General features: G+C 53.3%; 3 protein-coding genes and 2 non-coding genes across 9 annotated transcripts; 2 read left to right on the top strand and 3 right to left on the bottom strand.

Annotated features, from left to right (window-relative positions):
* The first annotated feature begins 1453 nt into the window (after positions 1 to 1453).
* Positions 1454 to 4796, top strand: GAMT (guanidinoacetate N-methyltransferase). Of its 4 annotated transcripts, none has more exons than XM_074565540.1 (6): positions 1454 to 1816; positions 2464 to 2609; positions 2696 to 2759; positions 3094 to 3161; positions 3593 to 3703; positions 4015 to 4796. In XM_074565540.1, exons 1-6 carry the CDS (start codon positions 1633 to 1635, stop codon positions 4153 to 4155), a joined length of 714 nt encoding a protein of 237 aa, XP_074421641.1. In that variant the 5' UTR covers positions 1454 to 1632; the 3' UTR covers positions 4156 to 4796. The 4 variants fall into 4 exon arrangements, with proteins under 4 accessions (XP_074421641.1, XP_074421640.1, XP_074421643.1 ...); XM_074565539.1 differs by having other exon boundaries at positions 2446 to 2609; XM_074565542.1 differs by having other exon boundaries at positions 1533 to 1816; positions 3617 to 3703.
* A 450-nt stretch (positions 4797 to 5246) lies between these two features.
* NDUFS7 (NADH:ubiquinone oxidoreductase core subunit S7) lies at positions 5247 to 9514 on the bottom strand. Its single transcript, XM_074565534.1, has 8 exons — positions 9344 to 9514; positions 8762 to 8798; positions 8436 to 8504; positions 7898 to 8015; positions 7016 to 7195; positions 6885 to 6931; positions 6027 to 6115; positions 5247 to 5458 (listed from the first exon to the last, which is right to left on the bottom strand). The coding sequence occupies exons 1-8, from the start codon at positions 9357 to 9359 to the stop codon at positions 5361 to 5363; spliced, it is 654 nt and encodes a 217-aa protein (XP_074421635.1). The 5' UTR covers positions 9360 to 9514; the 3' UTR covers positions 5247 to 5360.
* A 102-nt stretch (positions 9515 to 9616) lies between these two features.
* Positions 9617 to 9690, bottom strand: TRNAN-GUU (transfer RNA asparagine (anticodon GUU)). Its single transcript has one exon. It is a non-coding gene; the product is annotated as a tRNA-Asn (tRNA).
* Positions 9691 to 9899: 209 nt separating this feature from the next.
* On the top strand, positions 9900 to 9972 carry TRNAF-GAA (transfer RNA phenylalanine (anticodon GAA)). The gene has a single exon. It is a non-coding gene; the product is annotated as a tRNA-Phe (tRNA).
* Positions 9973 to 10205: 233 nt separating this feature from the next.
* Positions 10206 to 21125, bottom strand: PWWP3A (PWWP domain containing 3A, DNA repair factor). Of its 2 annotated transcripts, XM_074565516.1 has the most exons (15): positions 21036 to 21118; positions 20578 to 20620; positions 19840 to 19935; positions 19491 to 19582; positions 19051 to 19121; positions 17620 to 18618; positions 16908 to 17027; positions 16413 to 16483; positions 15854 to 15930; positions 15259 to 15319; positions 14725 to 14800; positions 14550 to 14600; positions 13674 to 14104; positions 12224 to 12312; positions 10206 to 11979 (listed from the first exon to the last, which is right to left on the bottom strand). In XM_074565516.1, the coding sequence occupies exons 3-15, from the start codon at positions 19894 to 19896 to the stop codon at positions 11901 to 11903; spliced, it is 2274 nt and encodes a 757-aa protein (XP_074421617.1). In that variant the 5' UTR covers positions 19897 to 19935; positions 20578 to 20620; positions 21036 to 21118; the 3' UTR covers positions 10206 to 11900. The 2 variants fall into 2 exon arrangements, with proteins under 2 accessions (XP_074421617.1, XP_074421619.1); XM_074565518.1 differs by lacking the exon at positions 20578 to 20620 and having other exon boundaries at positions 21036 to 21125.
* Positions 21126 to 22308: the final 1183 nt, after the last annotated feature.

The raw sequence follows: 22308 nt of genomic DNA, 5'->3' as shown, positions 1-22308 counted from the left end.
TCGGCACCGGGCACGGAGGAGCGCGGGGGCACGGCACCGGGCCTTTCCCCCCGGTGGAGCATGGCCCTGGAGCACGGCACAGCCCCAGAACACGGCACAGCCCCGGGCACGGCCCTGCAGCATGGCACGGCCCTGGTGCACAGCCCCAAAACGTGGCACAGCCCCACTGTGCCTCCCCCAGAGCACAGCGCAGCCCCGCAGCATGGCGCAGCCCCGCAGCGCCGAGCACAGCCCTGGGGCACGGCCCCGGAGCAGGGCACGGCCCCAGCGCACAGCCCCAAAACACGGCACAGCCCCACTGTGCATCCCCAGAGCAGAGCACGGCCCCGGTGTGCAGCCCCACAGCACGGGGCAGGGCCCTGGGCACGTCCCCAGAGCGTGGCACAGCCCCACTGTGCGTCCCTGGAGCATGGCATGGCGTGGGGCACAGCACTGTGCAAACCCTGGGGCAGAGCCCTGGTGCGTGGCACAGCCCCGGTGTGTAGCCCCAGAGTGTGGCACAGCATAGGGCAGAGCCCTGTGCACAGCCCCGGTGTGGGGCACAGCACCGTGCGCAGCCCCGGAGCACGGCACAGCACCATGCGTGGCCCCAGAACGTGGCACAGCCCTGGTGCGTGGCACAGCCCCGGTGTGTAACCCCAGAGCGCGGCACAGCGTGGGGCAGGGCCCTGTGCATGGGTGCACGGCACAGCGTGGGGCACACCACCGCGCACGGCTCCAGAGCGTGGCACAGCCCCGGCACGCAGCCCCAGAGCGTGGCACAGTGCGGGGCATGGCACCGTGCACAGCCCCGGTGGGTGGCACAGCCTGCGCGGGTAACCCCAGAGGGTGGCACGGGGTCCTGGGCACGGCCCCGGTGCCTGGCAGAGCGTGGAGCGTGGCACTATGCGGAGCCCAGAGCGTGGCACAGCCCTGGTGCATGGCGTGGTGTAGGGGCAGAGGCTCATGTGGCCCCAGAGCGCGGCACAGCCCCGGTGTGTGGCCCCAGAGCGTGGCACCGCGTGGGGCAGAGCCCTGTGCACAGCCCCGGAGCGCGGCACGGTCCCAGTGTGTGGCCCCAGAGCGCGGCACGGTCCCGGTGTGTGGCCCCAGAGCATGGCGCCGCGTGGGGCAGAGCCCCCTGCACGTCCCCACTGCGTGGCACAGCGTGGGGCACAGCCCCTGGGGACAAGCCCTTCCTCCGTGTGTCCCCCGGCTGCACTGACCCGTCCCCACTCCGACACGCAGCGCTGCCACTCGCTCCCGCTCCGGCCACGCACGGCGTGGTGCCCGGTGCCACCGGGAGCGTGTCCCGTCCCCTGCGCCCCCCCCCCCCCCAGCCCCGCTCTGAAGCGGGGCACCGGTCGCTCCTGCCCGGCAGTGTCGGTGCAGGCGGCCAGTAGCCAACATGCCGGTGCAGGTGGCCATGCGTGCCCACCCCCTGCCTGCCCCCCCCCTCCCGCCGCGTTCCCCCGCCCCAGCGCCCGATAAGGGATCCCTTTCACCCCGTGGGGCCCCAGCCCTCTCTGCGCACTCAGCATTTTTCCCAGCCCCGGCTATTTAAAGCCGGCCAAGACCCCGAGCGCGGCCCCTTCCCTCCCCCAGCGCCCTCGACCGGACCCGCTGGACTTTCCTCCTGGCAACGGGGCGGCCATGAGCGCTCGGGCGGCGGCGGGGCCCATCTTCGCGGAGGGCGAGGATTGCCGGGCGGCGTGGCGGGAGGCGGCGGCCGGCTACGATGCGCCCGACGCCCACCTGGAGATCCTGGGGAAGCCGGTGATGGAGCGCTGGGAGACCCCCTACATGCACTCGCTGGCGGCCGTGGCCGCCTCGAGGGGTAATGCCCCCCCCACACCCCCCCCCCGAGGGCTCGGGGCTGTGGGGTGCAGCTGAGCTGTGGGGAGCGGGCAGCGTTCGCCACGAGCAAAAAATGGGGGGGGGACGACGGACCCCGCTGCCTGCGCCCTGCTCGCCGCCGGTGCTCCCCAGGCAGCCACGGTGGGCGGGGGGGGGCTGCGGTGGCACTTGTGCTCTCGTCTCAGGGTGGCACGTTCCCGAAAGGGGTTGGGGACTGGGGGGACGGGGGGCTGCAGCCACTCGCGGGGGCAGAGCACGGCATGGTTGGGACATGCCGCTTTTCGGGCTGCGTTCCCCGCGCCGGCACAGGGAGGGTTTCGGCGAGCGGTCGCTTGTCCCCGCTGCAACCACAGCGGAGGGGGGGGTTCAACGGGGGCAAATGGCCGTTGCAGGGTGCAGATGGTGACGGCGACATGGAGGAAGCTCCCAGCTTCCACCCCGCCAGCGCCGGCAGCACCCCCCTTTCCCAAACCGCCCCCAAAACAACCCAATTCATGGGAGGCCTTTGGGGCTGGGGGGGGGCTCCGTGGCGGGGGAAAAGCAGAGCTCTGCGTCTGCTGGGCTGGCAGAGGGGGAGGCACCGTGTTGTGTCCCCCCCGCCCACCGCAGCCGCCCTCTTGTCCCCAGGTGGCCGCGTGCTGGAGGTGGGCTTCGGCATGGCCATCGCCGCCAGCAAGGTGGAGGAGTTCGCCATCGAGGAGCACTGGATCATCGAGTGCAACGAGGGCGTTTTCCGGCGGCTGGAGGAGTGGGCCAGGACGCAGCCCCACAAGGTCCGGGGTGGGCTCTGGCGGGGGTGGGGGGGGGGGTTGCCGGGGGGGTGCCGACGTCCGGGGCTCACCCCTCTGCCCTCCCGCAGGTCGTGCCCCTGAAGGGGCTGTGGGAGGACGTGGTGCCGACGCTGCCGGACGGGCATTTCAGCGGTGAGGCAGCCGGCGGGACAGGGGAGGGGGGGACGGCGGCGGGGTGGGGGTCCCCGGGGCAAAGCTGGGGGTGCAGGCGAGCACCCAGCACCCTCTGCCCCCCGCGGCGGCGGGGACGGGCTGCAGCCGGTGTCCCCCCTGGGAGCGGCACCTTGCCCTGGGGAACGGCATGTGGCTGCCTTCCGCGGGGCGGGGGAGGCGCGGGGTGCAAATTTAAATAGGAAAAAAATTAGTAAGAGGCCGTGAAGGGGGATTTTTCCCCCCACCCCGGCGCTGGAGCCCCCGCCGGTGCCTCGGTGGTCGTTGACGGGTGGTCTCCGGTGCTCCCGGGCAGGGATCCTGTACGACACCTACCCGCTCTCGGAGGAGACCTGGCACACGCACCAGTTCGCCTTCATCAAGGTAACGCAGCGGGTGCAGCGCCCGCACCCCGGCCCCCCGGCACCCGCACCTCCCTCCCGGGGCAGGGGGGGTTTGGCGGAGATGGGGGCCCACGGGGCAGGGAGGAGAATTCCGGAGCTCAGGAGCCAAAGCCAGAGCCGGGTGTCGGTGTGTAGCCCCCGCCGTCCCCGCGCCCTCCCTGCCCCCGGGACTTAGTGCCCCCTCTGGAAAACCCCGACGTCCCCGTGATGTCCCCAGCACGGCGGTGGCAGCGGCAGCACTTTTGGCCATCGTGGTGGCAGCCGGCCGGGGGGGAACAGCGGGAGGGCACAGAGGGCTGGGGAAGTGTCCGGCTCTGCGGGGAGACGCAGGGGCTTGGAGGGGGGTCTGGCGGGGTCCGGGTGCCAAGCGGGGGGTGCTGAGCCTGTCCCCCCCCAACATTCCCGTCGCAGAACCATGCCTTCCGCTTGCTGCAGCCCGGTGGGGTCCTCACCTACTGCAACCTGACCTCCTGGGGGGAGCTGCTGAAGACCAAGTACACCGACATCGAGAAGATGTTTGAGGTGAGCGTTGGGGGCCACCCTGGGGAGGGCCCGGCCCAGCCCAACCCGGGCTCCCCGACGCTCTGGCCAGGGAGAAGCACGAGCCAGAGCACTCCGTGGCCGTTTGACTCCTCCGTGACGGCCAGGGCTTGGTGGGGAACATTTGAGGGAAGGTGGGAGGGTTTTTGCCCACAGCAGCCCAAAACGGGAGTCCCCGCACCCGGCTCCTCGCGCTGTCCTGTGTCCCCGCGGGGCTCAGCAGCATCTCCGCTCCCATCCCAGCAGCTCAAGCCATGGCTGCCCCTTCCCTCCCCTCCCCTCCTCTCCCGCAGGAGACCCAGGTGCGGCACCTGGTGGAGGCCGGGTTCAAGAAGGAGAACATCAGCACGAAGGTGATGGACCTGGTCCCCCCCAAGGACTGCAGGTACTACTCCTTCCACAAGATGATCACACCCACCATCGTCAAGCACTGAGGGTGCCCAGCACCATCCCTCCCCGGAGCCGCGGGAAGCGAACCCTAACGAGGAGAGACTGATTACGTGCGCTGCCAGGAGGAGGAAAGCTCTTCTCTCCTTTGACGCTAATCTTCTTTCATCCGGAGGCAGGAGAAGGCTGGAGGCTTGGGATGGAAGTCCTGGGTCTTCAGGGGACCTCCTGGACAAAAGGACTCCCTGCCCCATCAGGGTTGTCACCAGCTCCATGCAGCCCCCTGCCCTGGGGGGCGGTCCCAGAGGCCCCGCTCAAGACACCAAATATCAATTAAGCTGCAATTCAAGAGCATCACCCCGAGCCTTCAGCCCAAGGGGCTGGAGGACGAGATGTTTCCTGGAAAAACTGCATCATTTTTAGAAATCACGGGGTCCCCAAAGCCAAATAATCTAAACCAGGGGGGAGAAACGGGGAGGAGGGGGCAGCTGGAGGCATTTTGCTGGAAGGGGATTTCGGCTGCTCCCGCAGCCGCTCCCCGGTGAAGTTTCCCCGTCCCTTCGGCTAAAGCCCAGCGTGGCAAAGTCCCGATTCCGACGACCTCCTTGCAGTTCCATGGCACATAAATGATGTTTTCTCTCTCTACCCAGAAGAGCTAAAATCCATTAAAAAGGAATGAAATACACAACTGCTGTTTCAGAGCAATTTATTTGCCTTTCAAAAGCGCACACGCGTGTGTCGCGCTCATTTTTATTAGTCATATTCTGATTTTAAGCATTGATGTTTTACTCGATTTTTAATTTTAATTAATTTCTGGCTGCTGTGCGCACAGATACAAAGGGGTTTTTTAGATCCTTTGTAGGCATTATAAGCACAAAGCAGGTGGTGAGCGCGAGACGAGCTCGGGGTTCCCTTGGATGCGCGTCGGTCTCAACATTTCCCCCCAAAGCCAAAGTCCCGGGTTTCTGGCAAGGCATTCATGTCACGACAGGGAACTTCAAACACTCCTCCTCCCCTCCCGGGCCATTCAGACCAGAAAACACCACGCAACGTCATCAAATTCAACTCATGCTTTTTAATCCCGCTATTAAATGAATTAAAAACGTCAGGTAAGAGGGACAGATTAAAGACAGAGGAGTATCTTGACCAGGTAGAGTTTTATTGAAGGCTCGTGAGAATACAGCTTTCTTGTGCGTACGAATGCAAGCGGGTGCCCGGGCGGGCAGTGAGTGGGGAGGTCATAAATAAGAGGCTATTTCCTGTACCAGATCTGAATCTTCTTCTCCCGTTTGATTTTCTTCTGGAGCTGCAGGATTCCGTACAGCAAAGCTTCAGCAGTAGGTGGGCAACCTGAGAGAGAGAGAGAGAGAGAGAGAGAGAGAAAAAGGAAGCCCGCGGGGCTGCCAGCTGCGCTGACGTGTAGCCAGAAGGAGAAGCCACAAGCCACGGGCTTTGCCCCAAAGCACGCTGCGATTTCCCTCCGGCGTTGCGGATGTCACAGGCTGCAGAGTTCAGAAACGCGAGAGAGATTCTTTAAAGAAACTAAAGTTTAGTCTAAAGTTTAGTTTCTTTAGTTGAAAGAAACCGGAGTGATGGTGTTTTTCAAAAAGGTCTTTATAAAAACGTTGAAACGCTTTGCTTTTAAGCGAGGCGTATCTCACAAGAGAGTATGTGGTCGACGGAACTACAGCCCACACGGTACACAACAGTTACTGGCGAGGAACATCACCAGAAGAACTCCGCTCCCTTACTGGAAACCCCTGGCTGATCTTACCGAAGCATCTGCAGCTTTAGCAACACGGTTCAAAACGGAAAGGTCTTTAAAAGCTACACCGAGCATCATCAAAACGTCCAAAATTAACTTTAGCCGTCCTGCCCCAAGTTAGTGCCGTGGCGGGCAGCGCCCTCTCTCTCCTACCTGGCACGTAGATGTCCACCGGCACGATGCGGTCGCAGCCCCTCACCACGGAGTAGGAGTAGTGGTAGTAACCCCCGCCGTTGGCACAGCTGCGAGAGACGGGCGGGTGTCAGCGCCTCGGTAAAGGCAGCTCCGTGGCCCGCGGGGAAGAGGAGCGGGAGGCAAAGGAGAAGGGGAACCCGGCACCCGCGTGCTGCGAGGCAGGAGCCGCCCGGCAGACTTCGCAGCGAGGGACGGAGCGGGTGCCAAGGCTCACGTTGGCCATTCAGCCTCCTCGCAAGCCCTGGCTGGAAGGCAGCGAACAAACCAAACTGTTTTCCTTGCTCTTACAAAGCAGATATTCAGAGGGTCCTTCCTCTCCACTGCAAAACCTTTCGTTTTGCCACATCCGCACAGAGCGTTTCTAGAACTCGTCCTGTCCCCTCCAGGCCCTGGTGAAACGGCCACCCTCGGCCCCAGCGGCACCACGAGCCCAACAAATCGTCAGTTCCAGCACGCCAGAGCTCCACAGAGCTCACACTTCACGCTACACAGTAGAAGCATTTTGAAAGCTTTCGTCTAAATGCAAATTCTGAGATTCTGGACATATACAAGCCCCCAGACTCTGGCAGCTGCGAAACCCCCAGAATCTTTCACTGGGAAGACTTTGCAGTTCCCGGGGACTTGACAGACATCATTCTCCTCATCCCAGTCAAAGGCAGCCTTTATGTCCCACTTGTAACAAGGCCTCTCTGTATGATTCAACGGGTTGGAAATACAATTGAGAAATGGGTTCCCCTCCCTTCGTCCCCCCACCCGAGCAGAGACACCAGACTTCTCCCGTGCGGTACAAGGTGACAAGGACATCCCAGCACTTACCTCCCCATGGAGACCACGTAGCGAGGCTCCGGCATCTGGTCGTAGACCTGCAGAACACAGACATTTCAGATCATTTTCCATCCACGTCCCGCACTCGCAGCCGTGCACGAAGCATCCAGCTGAGTCTGTACCTTCCGAAGCGCCGGGGCCATTTTGTTTGTCAGGGTGCCGGCCACGATCATGACATCAGCTTGCCGGGGACTAGCTCGAAAGACCACCCCAAAGCGGTCCATGTCGTAGCGAGGAGCCGCCATGTGCATCATCTCCACGGCGCAGCACGCCAGGCCAAACGTCATGGGCCACAAGGAGCTCTGCAGCAGGAGAGACGCGGGTTACGGGTGAGAACGCTGAAAGCAGGAGCAGAGACCCCTGTGCGGGTGACTCAAAGAGCAAAGAGTTGATCAGACGGAAAAGGAAACAGGACAAGAAAAGTTTCAAGGTCTGTTCAGTCAGAGCATCATAAACAAGAACGGTGTTTGCCATTATACAGGAGAGCAAAACTCACAGCTCCGGGGAAATGGATGCTAGAGATCTGTGTGTTTGCAGCCTCAGAGAAGCTGACGCTCCCCTGCGCATCTCGCGCTGCAAAAACAGCCACCTCCGAAGCCTCGCACGAGGGCAGCGGCGGCCGGAGAAGGCAAAACTCAGGAAGGCAGAGCGCACTGGATTCGGGGGAGCGTCACTTGTGCAGCCGTCTGTGCGGCGCAGAGCGGCTGCGCATTACAAGGACTTCGCAAACCACAGAGTGCCTTTTGCTCGGGACTGAAGGAGAGCTCTGTTCAGCCAAGCAGCCGGTGCTGTTTCGTGCCACCCTCGCGTTAAACGTCTCTCCCGCTCTGACACAGTACCCCAAATGTCAACCTCTGGCCAAGAAACTTGGCTATTTCCCTGAGGAGAATTTTGAACCTATTTTTATCCCGAGGAGGAGACGGCTCAAACCCATTTCCCACCAGCACCTCAAAGCATTCAATATCCTTTCTCCCGAGTGAGCACAACAGTTCCAGCGGACTCACCCTTCGTGCCCAGTTGATCAGGTCATCGAGTTTGGTGACAACATATTCGCCCTTGCTAGTGGGGACGTAGGATTTTTTCTGGACAACAGCTGAGCTCTTTGGCTGGACTTGGACAGAGCTGAAGACAAACGGCGCAGTAGTATCAGTCTCCAATTAATAAGCGTAACTGCAGAATACAATCATTAGCCTCAAGGAGCTGTGATCCCATAAAGAATCCATGGTATATTGTTTATGGACAACCTCACCCCCCTGCTACTGCGGGAGACTGTGTTTATAACGGGGGGCTTTTCCCCTGGCTGTGGGGAGAGCTGTGGTGCGTGTTCCTCAGGCAGAGCCCCTCTGTTTGCTGTGCCCAAACTGCGGAGGGTGCCTGGCGGGCTCACCTCTGCCTACCCGTTAATTCCGGCTTTTAAGAAGAGAGGAAAGAGACTGTCACGCAAGTGTAGACAGCAGGTTTCCTCCCCTGTACCACTGGGGATCCTCCACCCGCAAGGGGAAGGACGCAGCCGAGGAACCTGTCCCCGAGCACCAGCGTTACCTGTCAGCGTGTTCAGATGCCGGCGTCTGATGGAGCAGCCGAGTGTGAGCGGACGCCACGGCACTGGACCTGGCAAAAAGAGAAGTCGTTACACCTCAGTTTGTCATGGTCACACAAACCCCCAGAGCACACACCGCTGCTCTCCCTCCCCAGGGACGAGGAAAGCTCTGATCAAACCCAGCCGGGGAGGAGATCCCCCACCCCACCACGGACAACCCCCCGCCGACCCAGCTCACTCGGGGCTCCCCAGCACGGGGGGGGCTGCTCTGGGGGGGGCCCGAGTCTCCCCACACTGACACCCAGCGCCCTCCATCCCCATCCCTCACCGCCAGGCCAGCGCGCCGCACCGGGGGAGGCGAAGACCTGCAACGAGAGAGCGCGGGAGAGCTCAGCTCCGGCCGGACCCGGCACCGGGGGGCAGGAACGGCCCGGACCGGGGGGAGAGCTCAGCGAGAGACCCCTCCGGGGACGAGCCCCGGGCTGCCCGGAGGGAACAGGGACACTCCACGGCTCCCGTCCTCTCCCCGGGGCCTCCAGTCCCGCCGACGAGGGTCGCCCCCAAGGACAACCGCGGTCCCCGCCTCACCCTGGGACCCGGCCCGGTGCCCCCTCAGAGCCCCGGAGCCCAGCCCGGCCTCCCGCTCAGGGCCCCGGGGAATGGCCCAGCCCTCCCCTCATGGCTCCGGGGCTCGGCCCAGTCGCCTCCTTAGAGCCCTGGGGCCTCCAGCCCGGCCCGACCCCCCCTCAGGGACCCGTGGCCTCCAGCCTGGTCCCCCCTCAGAGCCTCTGGGCCCGGCCTGGTGTCCCCTCAGGGCTCTCTCCCGGCTCGGTCGCTCCGCAGCAGGCCAAGGCCTTCACCCGGTCCCGGTCCCAGCCCCGTCCCCGTCCCCGTCCCGGTCCCCGCTCACAGCCCAATGCCGCCATCTCGCCCGCAGCCCTTCAGGCAACCTCTGGGCGCGGTGCACCCGCTACAGCGGCCCGGCGCGGGCCCGGTGCGCCGCCTCATCGCGCCGGCGGGGAACGCGGGGCGGTGCGGGAGGTTCCGCGGGCTCCCGCCGGGCCCTGCTCCGGCACGCGGCAAAACGGGGAGGAACGGGGGCGGTGCAGAAGGGAAAGGCAGCCGGCGGTGTCCCGGTGCGGCCGGGTCCCGGAGGGGCGGCAGCACAGAAAAGAGATACACGCGTCCCTGGGTGGGCTCGAACCACCAACCTTTCGGTTAACAGCCGAACGCGCTAACCGATTGCGCCACAGAGACCGCGCTGTCGCCGCCGCCGCCGCGCCCGCCGCTGTGGTCACCGGTAGCGCCCCGGTGCTCGCCCCGCCCCCGCGCCGCGGCCTGTCCGCTGTCCGTGCCTGTGTCCGTGTTCCCCCGCCGGGCCCCCCAGTGCTCAGCGCCCACCCCCGCCGGGCCCGGCCCCACCGTGGGGGGGTCTCAGGAAGGGGGGGGTAGAGTGCTCTCACGCAGCCGAAATAGCTCAGTTGGGAGAGCGTTAGACTGAAGATCTAAAGGTCCCTGGTTCGATCCCGGGTTTCGGCAGCGGTTACTTTTCCTTCCGCGGCTCGGGCTGCGAATTCGCCCGCTGCTCTAAAAATTCTTCCAGAGCAGCCCAAAACCGCCGCCCAGGCGCCGGTAGATGCATCCCACCCGCTCCAAACCCTTTTGTATCGTAGAAACAAACGCGAGCAGCAGCACAGACAAGGGGCACGACCCCACGCAGGGGAAGAGGCAGCTTACGCAAAGGAATATGCATCAATTAAAATCGGACAAGCTCGTTTGTAGCAGGGATGGTGCCTGCAAGTATCCCTTTTAATTAAAGCACAATAACAGAAAACAGTAAGTTTGCTTTCTCGTACCCACCCCATGTTTAGTAACACAATACTAGGGTTTTAGCTGACAGCTAAAATAATCTTTGCCTGATGTAAAATTTGGGTGGAAGAGCCTCTGCCTGTGTGCACCAGCAACCACAGCTTAAAACCAGTATTCGGAAATGAATGAGCCCATTCAAACAAAAGCCAGGACAAGCCTTTGATGGTTCACTTCACCCAACTTTAATTGAGTTAGGACCACATAATTCCATACATTGCGAGACCGAACTCAGTCTCGAGGCGGAGTTCTGTCACCACCCTCTGATGCCTGGGGCGGCAGCTGGGAGTGGTTTTTAGGGATTCAAACTTTCTGGAGCACTTTCACCCAACGCGTGGCTGAAAGGCAGGAAAAGTGAGGACAGAGCTAAAGGCGAGGAGATGAGGGGGCTCTGCTGCTCCAGCACCGGGGGCTGAAGGAGGAGCCGAAGGGTCCTTTCGCTGGTTTTGTACAGCGCTGTGGATCACGGTAACCCAGAAGCGCACAAGAAGAGTCCAGGTCTGTTATCCCTGTGATTGATGCACTTGTGAATGTCCCTTTAGTAACACCAATAAAGATTCTAAATGCATATTGAAACCCATCACGGAGCAACCAAACCTGTGGTTAAAACATACTCAGAGAATTACTCTAGCCAGAATACACATCTGTACCCCAATTTATATTGGAACTTCTTCCTCAAATTCCAAAAATCATCTCAGTTCCTATTGGACAAGCAAGTAGACCACATTGGCATTATAATATAGAAAAATAGTAAATCATTGGGCTTTTATCATTAGATAGTTCTCAATAACACTGCAAGTCTGTCAAAGGCAATTTGCGATACGTTACACCTTCAGCAAAAGCCGCAGGAGGAACTAGGCATGATTAAATTTTATATTTAAAATCAGACAGAAAAAGACAGAAGTGTTCCCAAAATCATGGCCTCAAAGAAAACCATTAAAGCAGCATTCAAAACGGTTTCACTTTTAAATGTGAGTGGTTTTTGTTCTTCAAGCAAACATTGCATTCCTTTTCCACTGGATTTTACAGTTGTCCTATCAACACAAACAAAGCCTTTGTTATTCGGATTGCATCACTAGCTACTGATTTCATTTCCTGCACTTTGAGACACATGAAGCAAAAATAACCAACCTGCCGGGAGCATCTGCAGACAGGGACCCTGCCTACATCCACTAATGTCATCGGGTAACACACGGCTACGTAATTCATCAGCACACGCCTTTCTGACGACACCAGCCCTCCCTTTGTCAGATATTTGGCCAAAATAATTCCTACAAAGCTTAGTGTTACAGCAAGCAGCTCTCAAACCCCTTGGGGTTTTGCCGGGTTCCACATGAAGTGCCCCAAGGGGGTGAGAGGCGGCGCCCACAGCGGCTGCTCCAGGCAGCTCCCCGCGGCACGGCCCAGGGAAGCGACGCCGGCACCCAGAACGGAGAGCGAAGCTGAAGACACAACTGCATCTGACAGCAGTACAGCATTGCAGTGACTACAGCTCTGAAGATATACTTTAAAAAGTGAGAATTACACATTTTATACAAAGAACCACATCTCTATTACACAGGCACAGTGCCAGGGTAACTTGGGAAAGTTTGTACCACCGCTCAGGCGCTGTCTGCAGATGCGCGTTTGGTCTTCCTCTTTTTTCTTCCTATAATTTCTTCATCAAATATTTCTCTCTCCCTGGAAAGAAACACATTGAAGTTCTGTATTAAAAATAATCTTCACATATTAAACAGTTTGCAGTGTGTTACAGTAACTCAGCAGGAACTTTCCCATGTTTAATCATTCTGTCAGACAATGAGGAAGCTTGCCCGACAGAAGGAGGGGTACTGAGCTCTCCTGCCCTTATACTCACATCTTTCCATATAAACAGTAAACTAGTAAGAAAAAAAAAAATCAGAGGTTACTAAAAATAAAAAGATACCTTTTGCTCACGGATGGTCCTTTTATGTATTTCTCCTCTGCCTTCTTGTAATCTATGTCATCCACAGCAGAAATCGCATAAATGATGGCCTGTAAAAGCATTTGATTCATTTATACTCGTGAAACAAAAGTTAATTTACAACCAGCGACTTGAAGCCATCTCAACAGATGAGCACATTTTTAGGATAAGGTTCCTCAATCACTTAGGAAACCGGGATGAAACTGCTCATTGGGTACCTGTTCTTAAAGAAATAATTCCAACTTGTCCTTTAGCGTTCCCAAACTTTTTATCGGCTTTAGGGTGTGACAAAGCTTCCATGCAGAGCATACTACACAGGAAACAAGGGGGGTCTAAATTCAGTATTCCTCGGTACCCACAAGCCTTGTTCCATCAAGGCCAGTTTTATTTCTAAGGCACTAGTTGAGAGGGACACGAGTCTTGTCTTTCAAAAACAAGACCGACTGTTAAGCAGAGGCCAAAGCACCTTCTCAAGCAGGGCAGAAAATAACTGCGCTGGCAACAGGCAAAGCTCAGGCTTCGCAGCGTTGCGGGAGACAGTGGCTGCATCTGCTCCTGCGTCACCATAACGCATCCGACAACAGCACGAGCAGGACACTGTGTCCAGTACCAACCCCCTCTGAAAGCCAGGCTGTTCTCCGCTGGCACGTTCCAGGATGACAAAGTTCTTCTCAAGGATAGGAAAACTCCCCCCACCTCCCTCTACTGTATTTAACATTCCCAGGAGAGTATTTTTATAACCAGATTAAGATATTCTTCATAGTAATTTTGTTTCTACAGAAGTTACTATATCCTCCCAGGAAAGTTCCTAGGAAGAACAGTATCTAAACGTTTAACTGTAAAAACAAACAACCCACCCCCCAACACACACAAAGAACCATAGAAACACCAGAAAAATCAGGGTTGTTTTGCCAGATTAAAAAATAAACAAACCCAAAGCTTTGAAGAGTTTCAGAAGTAATCAAAATACACCAAAAGCAACCACTCTGCCTTTAAAAACGTCATACTATCTAAAGCTTCCCCATCCTGTGCTAATGGCTTAAAAATCAACGTTTAGAATGACACTGGTTCCCATCTCACCCACAACCCTGTCAGCCTCCTAACATCAACACCCACAGGAAGCACGCAGTGATTAACACTCCCGCTTTGTTTATTTTTCTCCAACATGTAACATGAACATACTTGTTCTCTGATTACCAGCCCCTGAACATGGTTTAAGAACCTCCTGCCCTGATTTTAGTATTCTTCACTCATCGTATATTGCAACCACGCAGTTTTATGCCCTTTGAGCTGAAGGGACTGTGACCCAAGCTGGCAAACAGACTTCAACGGATCTGCCAGCTCCCGGGGAACCCTCCCTCAGTCATTAAACTCTAATCACGTAACACTAGCGTTATTTACTTGAACGTTTACTTTTCTCATGTTTACTTACTTCGGGCAAAAGGACATCCGAAATAAATTTTATTGCGTCTCCATTAATTTGATGCAGATTTTTAGCACCTATCTCACAATACACCTCCTTCAAGTAGTTCACCACAAGGTCTAATTGTTCTTCATCCTCTAAATACGTCTCAACGCAGTTCATGTACTGACTTGAATTCAGGAATTCCTTCAGCCACCGCGACTGTTTTCTGCTTTTCAAAATAGCCAAAAGATGCTCTTCGGCCCCCTTGGTCTTCACTATAAACTCCACTATCTTTTTATTCGCTTTGTCTCTAGCGGCTCTCGTTCTGTCAGGGAGAAGTTTCTTGGAGGGCTTCTGAGGTGAAGTTTCTGATGAAGACTCTTCAACATCTTCCTCTGCCGTGTTTGGAAAGGTCATTGGGACTAAACCTTGATAACCCTCCTTCCTAACGGGGTAGCCTGAAAAAAAACCCACAATCATTCTTACTTAAATATAAAAAACAAGGGGCTTTTTCGCATACATACTTACATATACAAATATAAAATAAGGGACTTTTTTGATAAGAGAGAATTTTTACTTTCTCCTCTACCAAAGAAGGTAAAAAAGCCACCAACAACAAAATCTTAATTTTGCTTAAAAAAAAAAAAGCTTAGGGAGTTGAAGTTCTGGCAGGAGCTCTGAAACGAACTCTCTATCATGTGAAGCAACCAGTTACTGGAGTGTCTTTAACAGTCAATATTTAACTTTTGTTGTGGGACTGAAAAACCTTAGAGTGCAATAACAGCATGTAGTAATTTTAACAGTCCCTCACCGGGTCTGATGCCTAACTCACACACATTGGTAAATATTAGAGCTAAACTTACCTACTAAGAGAAGAATACAAAAGATAATGAATTCACTTACTGATATCAGCAGCAAAATATTCCAAGAAGGAGCCCGTAAAAGAATGACAACCTAAAAAGCCCAAAACAGGATTATTTATCAGTTCAATGAAGCCTATGAAACAAAGCTGACAGTTTTGGTGTTTTTTTTCTGATGTAAATCAGAATGGATGACATCATCCGACTCATCTGCTTACCTACTCTAATTCGATAGTCAGAAATCAATCGAATACACCACTCAATTTCTTGGCGATAATCTTCTTTGGCTCGTTCCTACAAAACAAGAGCCATTTACAGTTCTAAAAAGAGCATCCTGTTGCAGCTTTGAGGTCTAGGCCACTAACCAGGTGACAGAAATGGCTAGCGATAATGAATCAAAATTTACTTGAAATTTTCTGCATTCTTCTGAAATTCAACTTCTGCCATCGCTTTGCCGTGCAGTGCGACAGCGGCTTTGGTGTAGGTAGAAAACCCACAAGTGAAACCACAGTAAGAGCCTCACTGAGACAGAAAAAGGTGTCAGGGGATCCCATTCCCATATTATTCTCCATTTTGTGGAGCACAAATTACGTTTAATTAGTTTGTTGGATAGAGGGAAAGTGAACAGAGAACTGTCAACCAAGCCAACTGCACCACGCTCCTCGGCAGGCCCAGTTATACATTGTGTACACAACCTTATTTTTCCCAACACATGTATACACTCATGGTTACATGTTACTGGTAGTACTTACGATGAGGTCCTGCTTTTCTTCACAATCAAAGTGCTTCAGACTCTTAAGAGATACTGAGAAACTTGATGAAACAAAGAAACACGGTTAGGGAAAAAGAGGCAGTTGAGTTGCATCTCTGTTTACTGCAATTCTACTCCTCCCTGAAAATCAGATTTCATAAGGAATTCAGGAATGCAGGTTTTACTAGTTTTGGTTTTCATAATAAGCTAAAACTATGAAATCTTTTAACAGAGAAATACCTGGTTTCAAAAAAAAAAAAAAAAGAGGCACACCTGCATTTCCAGAAAGTTTGGGCACCATATGTAAAAAAAAAAAAAAAGAAAAACCAACAAACCAATAGCTAGGTCCCCAGCCCTTTTTTTATTCCTCACTTAGGCATCAGCTGCTCACATAAATACCAGCCAGGCTGAGCTGGCAGCAGGACAAAGCACACAGCCCACACCTGCGAATCCTCCCCTTTCCCTGAGAGGTCCCTCCCTCTGAGATCAACCTCAGCTTCACCTGTCAGCATAATTGCCCTGTACCAGGAACAGAGTACAGACACCATCCAGGGAAACCGAAAGTGCAGATCATCATCACAATCCACAACATTTACCCTTTTTTCTTGTCATTTGTATTCCCTTCTATAAACAGCACACACGCCTTTCTGAGTTTCCGCTTCACATTTTTTACCTGTTTAAAGGATAAAGTCTCATTAGCATCCTAAAATACGCTTACAAAGCAGGAACATTTTCCATTGACATTATATGGCACACCCCATACTTCAAGGAAGTTACACAAATACCAGAAATTAAGTTTAAAGTGGCAAGAATAGCAAGTTACCCAAATGGAGCATTTTTCTTAGTGCACAAGGACCCATCCTGTTTCTTTTGTTAGCTGGGTACGGCAACCCTAATTCCCAGTACAAGCTATAAAGGCACAGTAGTAACCCTCTGCTCCAACAGAATCATACCAGAATCAACCATATTTTTTTACATGTTTTTGTCATATTTAAGTTCACTTCTATTATCTTTGGAACACTTCTACTGGAAGACCTTTACCATTTCCAGCTCTACCCAAGCCAAGAAGGGCAAAAGCCACTCAAGAACTCGTTAAACTGTTCCTCATCAGACCCCCTGCAATAGCACTCTAAGAAGGCAGCAAGCTGGTCTTACCACTGCTGGCCAATAAGGATACCTTCGCAATTTGCACCAGACCAAAATTCCTTCTTCAATTGATTGTGGTTCTGTGATGAAAAAATAAAGTAATATTTATTTAAAAACAGAGAGACAAGACAGTTCACTCTCCCTTCTATCAGCTTCCTTTCGGGAGTTTCACTTCAATGCTTTTACAGGTTTCAATTAAGGTGACAAGACATCCCCTCACACCTCCCAAAACACAGCATGGGTAGCTCTGAACATAGGAGCTCAGACAGTTCACTCCTTGGCCCTTGCCCATTTCCAGAGATTTGCATCTCATTCTGGTTCAAAAAGCCTTTCTGGGGCATCCAAGAAACACATTTTATTTCAAGCTTGAACAAAGCTGGATTCACTTTCTAGAAAGGTTGGGATTCATTACCACAGCTTGTCAGCAATCTAGAGGGACAAATACCCTAAAAGAGCACACTGAGGCTGGGTGAAGAAGTCTCATATAGGTACACTATGTCTCACCTTGATGTGATAAAATACTAGGAAGCTCTTCATCCTCCTCCTCCTCGTCTACCAGAGCTGAGAGGCGAGACAGGCTCTCTGAGGAAACTATCTTTGGAGACAGGTCAGATGATTCCAGTCCTGCCAACAGGAGCAAGCACTGGTGTTTGTAAAGAAGGAATAGTGACTAAAAAAAAGTATCAGCTTCAGCCCAGGTGAAACACAGCGCCGGGGAAGTGACCCCACAGCAGCAGAAGTCACCATAACACAAGGACTGTCACACCACACATGCTCTCAATTCTCTGCTAAGATAAAGGCCTAATAATCTGAATAAAAGATAAAAAAAGGAAAGGGACAAGAACAGGCTGATTTCAGTACTCTGCACCAGCCTGTTCCTTTACACATCATCATTTCAGCTCAACACTAACTAGACAGTGGAAAAGAAAAAAAAAAACTAAGTGTGACATTAGCAAGTCCTCTAGTGAATTACTGCCAAGTACAGTTTTTCAATGCAAAATCCAAAACAACTCCAGACAACCTAAATGCCACACTAGTTTTTAGCCAATACTAGAGTGACTGCACTTTGTGCTTCTCCAAAACTTTAAAACAAAAGGAATTAAAATCAGTAATTTAAGAACCTCATTCACAAAAGCAATGCAACATCCCAAGATGAGTAACAGTGCTCCACAATCAAATGGGATGAAGTGTTCCCATCCCCAAGCGCCATGCCCACCTTCATCTTCCTCAAAGTCAGGCAGCTGAAACGGCTTTACTTTACTCATAATCACATGTGAAGTATTCTTATTTTCCTCCTCTTCACACTGAGAGGGGACGCCATCAGAAAGCGTCTCATGGTTAGAAGGCCCAGATGAAGATTCAGGGCAATTTCTGCATTTCCTTTTTCCGTGTGAGGACAGAGTCGCACCAATCTCTTGTTCTCCATTAACCTGTTTTAAACTCTCTGGCTGTTTTCTTCCACCTAATTGCTTTGCTAGACTTTCACTCTCACTACTGATGCTTTTTTCCAAGTCATCCGAGGCACTTTTACAGGAGGAATCCAGTACTGTCCTTTTAGGCTGACTCCTGGTGTTGGCCCTTCTGACAGGTCCCTCCGTGCCAGCCTCACGGGGGACAGGCAGCGGAGACTCTTTCTCAGGAAGGGGCTGGGCTGGATCTGTAGGGAAATGGTTGATATGCGACACAGGTGATCCTGCACCTCTTCGTCTTTTTCTTCCTTGCTCACTTTTTTTCTTAAGTGAGACTTTATTTCCTATTTGGGACTTTGTCAACAGTCTGGGCTCGATTTCTTTCTGTCTTGGTAGTGAATTTGATTCTGGTGTTTTGCAGTTTTGACTGCCTGAGTTTGATGTGTTCCTCAAGTCCACAGTACTACACATGGAAGGGTTTGTTCCTCTTTCATGCGCTTTAGCGCTCTCCTCCAAAAGGAAGGAAGCTGTTTGGGTTTTTGTATCAGTCTTCAGGCTGGGGTTATTTTTTTGTTCTCTTTTCTTCCTGGAAGTCTGAGGCTCCAACTTTTCCTTAGAGTGACAGAGCGATCGACATCTACGTAAGGGGGTAGATGAGAGAGATCCTGCATTGTTTTCCTGGGGTAACTGAGTATTTGGTGGCTCTTCTCTGGGGGATACATTTTGATTCAAAATATCCAGAGCAATTTTAAGAGAACGACGATATTTCAGTTCTTCCACAGCCTCACTTGAATTATTCCTTTGATCTGATGAAGAAGAACATGCAATAAATGCAATAAGCTTTCTTTGCATATAAGAAATAAGAAATTTTATTTATAGTGTATCTTGTCTTTAAGATGCAAGTTAACACTTAAATTATCCATGAATATTACGGCAAAGTATATAGGGACACACAAAGTCGAAGCTTCCAACACCCTATTTTGATGCAAGTACACAGAAACTTCTTCACCATTCCTTCCAATACACCGCATGAGGGAAGAGCAAAAGTAGCCGTGATAATGCTTAGTCTATTTTCAAACTTTACAGATGGAATGGAAAGAGGGGGAAAGAAATGCAAAACCAACTCCCTCATTAAATACATAGTGAAATATATAACTACTGTCCCCCAGGTTAAGTTTTTGTGTAAGTTTTACAACCAGAATACAAACAAAGCAGCAAATGTTTTGTCATCTCCTCACCTAAGCTAGAAGCGATGTTTTCTATACATTCTTCCTTCAGTGGTACAGCATCCACACACTTCACACTAATCCTGAAAAATCACAATAAATCAACAAACACAACAAAGCTGACTCAAAACGGCACAGCGATAAACATTAACAGCATGAGACTGCTTTCATCTGGCAATAAACTTGCAGTACTTTTCTTCCCCAAAAAGCTACACTTGTTAGCAGAAGTTAAGGAAAACAAAACACATGAAGAATGCCTGAGCTAGCAGTCCGTTGTTTATGGATGTTCCATGAGACAACTATACAGCCAGCTCTGAAAAGGCAACAGGTTTTGGGTTAGCCATGTAATCAATGGCCTCATTTCACAGATATCTTCAGATAAAGGGATTACTACTACTTTTTTTGTTCATGTCTAAGAGTGCAAACATACAACAGAAACAAGGATACTCAACTGTTCTTCCATGCCAAGTATTTCAACTTTAAAAGATGTCTCCTTCGCATTATCAACAGATGTTTTCCCACCAACTCCAGTTTTGTACAAAACCTACATTAAAGAGAAAAACATGCATTTAAAATCCTTGATGAGGTCTGTTAGACTAGAGGACAGATCTGACATCAAAACATTTTTAATATAAACAGCACAAGACAGACTGATATTCCATGGCATCTGGTTGCGATATGTGGATCTCTACAGATTAGTTCTTTTTTAAGGTGTTTACTTGGAGCTCGCTCTTACTACCCCATTTCATCCATTCCTAAGTTATATCCACAAATCTTTCCTCATTTGTACATCTGCTTTACCTTTGCTGGCCATAAACGCTTCTTCCACATGCAAAGAACATACTCTTGATCTGTCATGACTGTGGTTCACGTAGAAAAGGAAAACTCCAGCGTGCTCTGAAGAAAAAGGGAATAAAAGTTACACACCATTTGGTCCATTTTTTCCCATTTCTTTTTTTAAAGAGAAATACAGGACTTAAATAGAGCATGTATTATTACAATTATGTATCATTTTACCTTTGAAATCACTAGACTGTAAAGGAATATGGGGTATTAGTGGTTCAATTTAAATGAAATTAATCACTTAGAGCTAATTACTTAGTGTTAGGCCACAATGGCATACTACTTGCATAGAACTTGTTTAGCATTAATTTTATTTAGACCGAACCACTAATATTCCACATACCTTTAGAGGACTAATACTTGCACGCATTCTCCAAAATTAAGTTCTAATACTGTATCGTTCTACAGCTGTGTGAAATAGGAGGTTTCAGTGAATGTGTAAGTGCAGAAAACACTGTCACAAATAGATAAGAAAACGCTGACGCGGGCCTGCACATTCCACAGCTCCTTGCTACCAAACCCCAATGATGGAGGCCACTTGTCACATCCTGAAAATTACACCGTGCTGTGAGAATTTTTGTATGTAGTTTACGGTTATAATCTGAGAGAACCGGCTACAGAGTCCTCCCGTTTCCTAAAGACCTGAAAGGCTTTAAGAAAGACCCGTGAAGAAGAAGAAAACCCTCCAGTACTTACAAAACCGAAGACTCCAGTTTCCCCGGGGGGCTGGAGGGCGGTCCTGCCACCGAGGGACGGCAAGAAGCGGACGTTATTACCGCACCGAACGGCCGACCCCGGCGAGCCGGGGGCCGGGACGCGAAGCCCGTCACCGGGACGCGAAGCCCGTCACCGGGACGCAGTTCGAGAGAACTACCGGGTTCCAACAGCCCCGACTCAGCCGGCGGACCCTGCCCCGGCTTCCCCCCCAAACCGCTGGGGCCCGCCGTGAGGTAATGACCGGGCCCCGAGGGGGACGGCCCCGGTGCCCCCGGGCAGGGGGGCTCCCGCCGCGCTGAGGGGACCGGCCGCCCTTTCGAGACCCCCACGAGGGGTCCGGCCGCCCTCCCCTGCCCTCCCGGTGCCGGTGCGAGGCCGCGGGCCGCTCCCCCTCCCGCCGCCGCGCTCCCCTCAGGGGCCCCGGGGGGTCTCGTTACCGATCGTGAGGCGGACGCGCGCGCCTCGCCCCCGCCCTTCATATGAGGCCGGCCGCTCCCCGCGCGTGCGCCGCCCTCCTCCCCGGCAACGCGGCAGCCAATGGGAAAGCCCCGCTGGCGCGGCCAGCCCCGCCTACCCGCCGCCAAAACACAGAGGCTCCGGCCAATCAGAGCGCCCTCTCCTCCAGAGCTCCGCCCCCGAGCTCTCCTTCCATTGGAGGGTTGGGGGACACGACCCGCCCCCGCTGCGGAGCGTCTTTGTTGATGGCGTCACTTCCTCCTTCTGCCGCCGGAGTGGTGGCGTCAGGGCCCAGGCTGGTGTTATTAATCTTAATCAATAATATAAATATAAATATAAATATAAATCTGTTTATATTTCAGCCCTCGGGTTTCCTTGGTTTTTCCCCGAGTCCCGGGTGGGGGGTAGGGGAGTGTCATCGGGTGACAAAATAATTGGACAATGGATTATTGGACATACGGACAATGGGACAATAATTGGACAGAATAATAAGGACAGTGAATTGTTGCGGGCTCCTCAAACCCCCACAGACGCGAGCAGGGACTTGCCTTTCTTTTGGTTAAATTACCGCGCGGGCCCGGGGCGTGCTCGTGTAGCGCAGGCCCGGCCCAAAAGTGCTGGAGCATATTTACACTGAGGCAAAACGAGCGGAAGGTCAGGGGATGGTTTGGGATAGGATCACGGAATGGTTCGGGTTGAAGGGACCTTAAAGCCCACCCAGTGCCACCCCCTGCCCTGGGCAGGGACACCTCCCACCAGCCCAGGTTGCTCCAAGCCCCGTCCAACCTGGCCTTGAACCCCTCCAGGGATGGGGCAGCCACAGCTTCTCTGGGCAACCTGGGCCAGGAGCTCACCACCCTCAGAGTGAAAAATTTCTTCCTCTTATCTCATCTAAACCGTCCCTCTTTCAGTGGAAAACCCTTCCCCCTCGTCCCATGGCTCCCCTCCCTGATCCAGAGTCCCTCCCCATCCTTCTTGGAGCCCCTTTAGGGACTGGCAGGGGCTGGAAGGTCTCCCCGGAGCCTTCTCTTCTCCAGGCTGAACCCCCCCAGCTCTCTCAGCCTCTCCTCACAGATGGAGTGAATGTTTAGTTTTCCTGAGCCTGAAAATAAATTGTGATCTGAAAACGGGTTAAAAAATCGGGGGGGGGGGGGGGAAGTGCCCTTCAGCAAGCTGCCGTTTGGCCCTGTCAATTTTTAGCCCTTCTGTTTGGAGAATAACAGTGAAAACGGAGCCCACGTCATGATGTTTGAT

This window comes from Larus michahellis, chromosome 23 (assembly GCF_964199755.1).
Source record: "Larus michahellis chromosome 23, bLarMic1.1, whole genome shotgun sequence".
In the NCBI taxonomy this organism is placed as follows: domain Eukaryota; kingdom Metazoa; phylum Chordata; class Aves; order Charadriiformes; family Laridae; genus Larus; species Larus michahellis.
Note: the sequence above shows the minus strand (reverse complement) of the source record. Positions and strands in the feature narration are given on the sequence as shown.

Bases quoted from the DNA above. Each gene is read 5' to 3' on its own strand.
- GAMT (XM_074565539.1), top strand. From the start codon at position 1,633: ATGAGCGCTCGGGCGGCGGCGGGGCCCATCTTCGCGGAGGGCGAGGAT. The intron at 2,610-2,695 runs GTCCGGGGTGGG...GCCCTCCCGCAG, and splicing joins CCAGGACGCAGCCCCACAAG to GTCGTGCCCCTGAAGGGGCT. The intron at 3,704-4,014 runs GTGAGCGTTGGG...CCTCTCCCGCAG, and splicing joins ACATCGAGAAGATGTTTGAG to GAGACCCAGGTGCGGCACCT.
- NDUFS7 (XM_074565534.1), bottom strand. The intron at 8,505-8,761 runs GTGAGGGATGGG...TCTTTTTGCCAG, and splicing joins TGCGGCGCGCTGGCCTGGCG to GTCCAGTGCCGTGGCGTCCG. The intron at 5,459-6,026 runs GTAGGAGAGAGA...TCTCTCTCTCAG, and splicing joins GGTGGACATCTACGTGCCAG to GTTGCCCACCTACTGCTGAA.
- PWWP3A (XM_074565518.1), bottom strand. From the start codon at position 19,896: ATGACAGATCAAGAGTATGTTCTTTGCATGTGGAAGAAGCGTTTATGG. The intron at 19,122-19,490 runs GTTGAGTATCCT...GTGATTTTTCAG, and splicing joins ATACTTGGCATGGAAGAACA to GATTAGTGTGAAGTGTGTGG. The intron at 14,105-14,549 runs GTAAGTGAATTC...GTTTTTTTTCAG, and splicing joins ATATTTTGCTGCTGATATCA to GCTACCCCGTTAGGAAGGAG.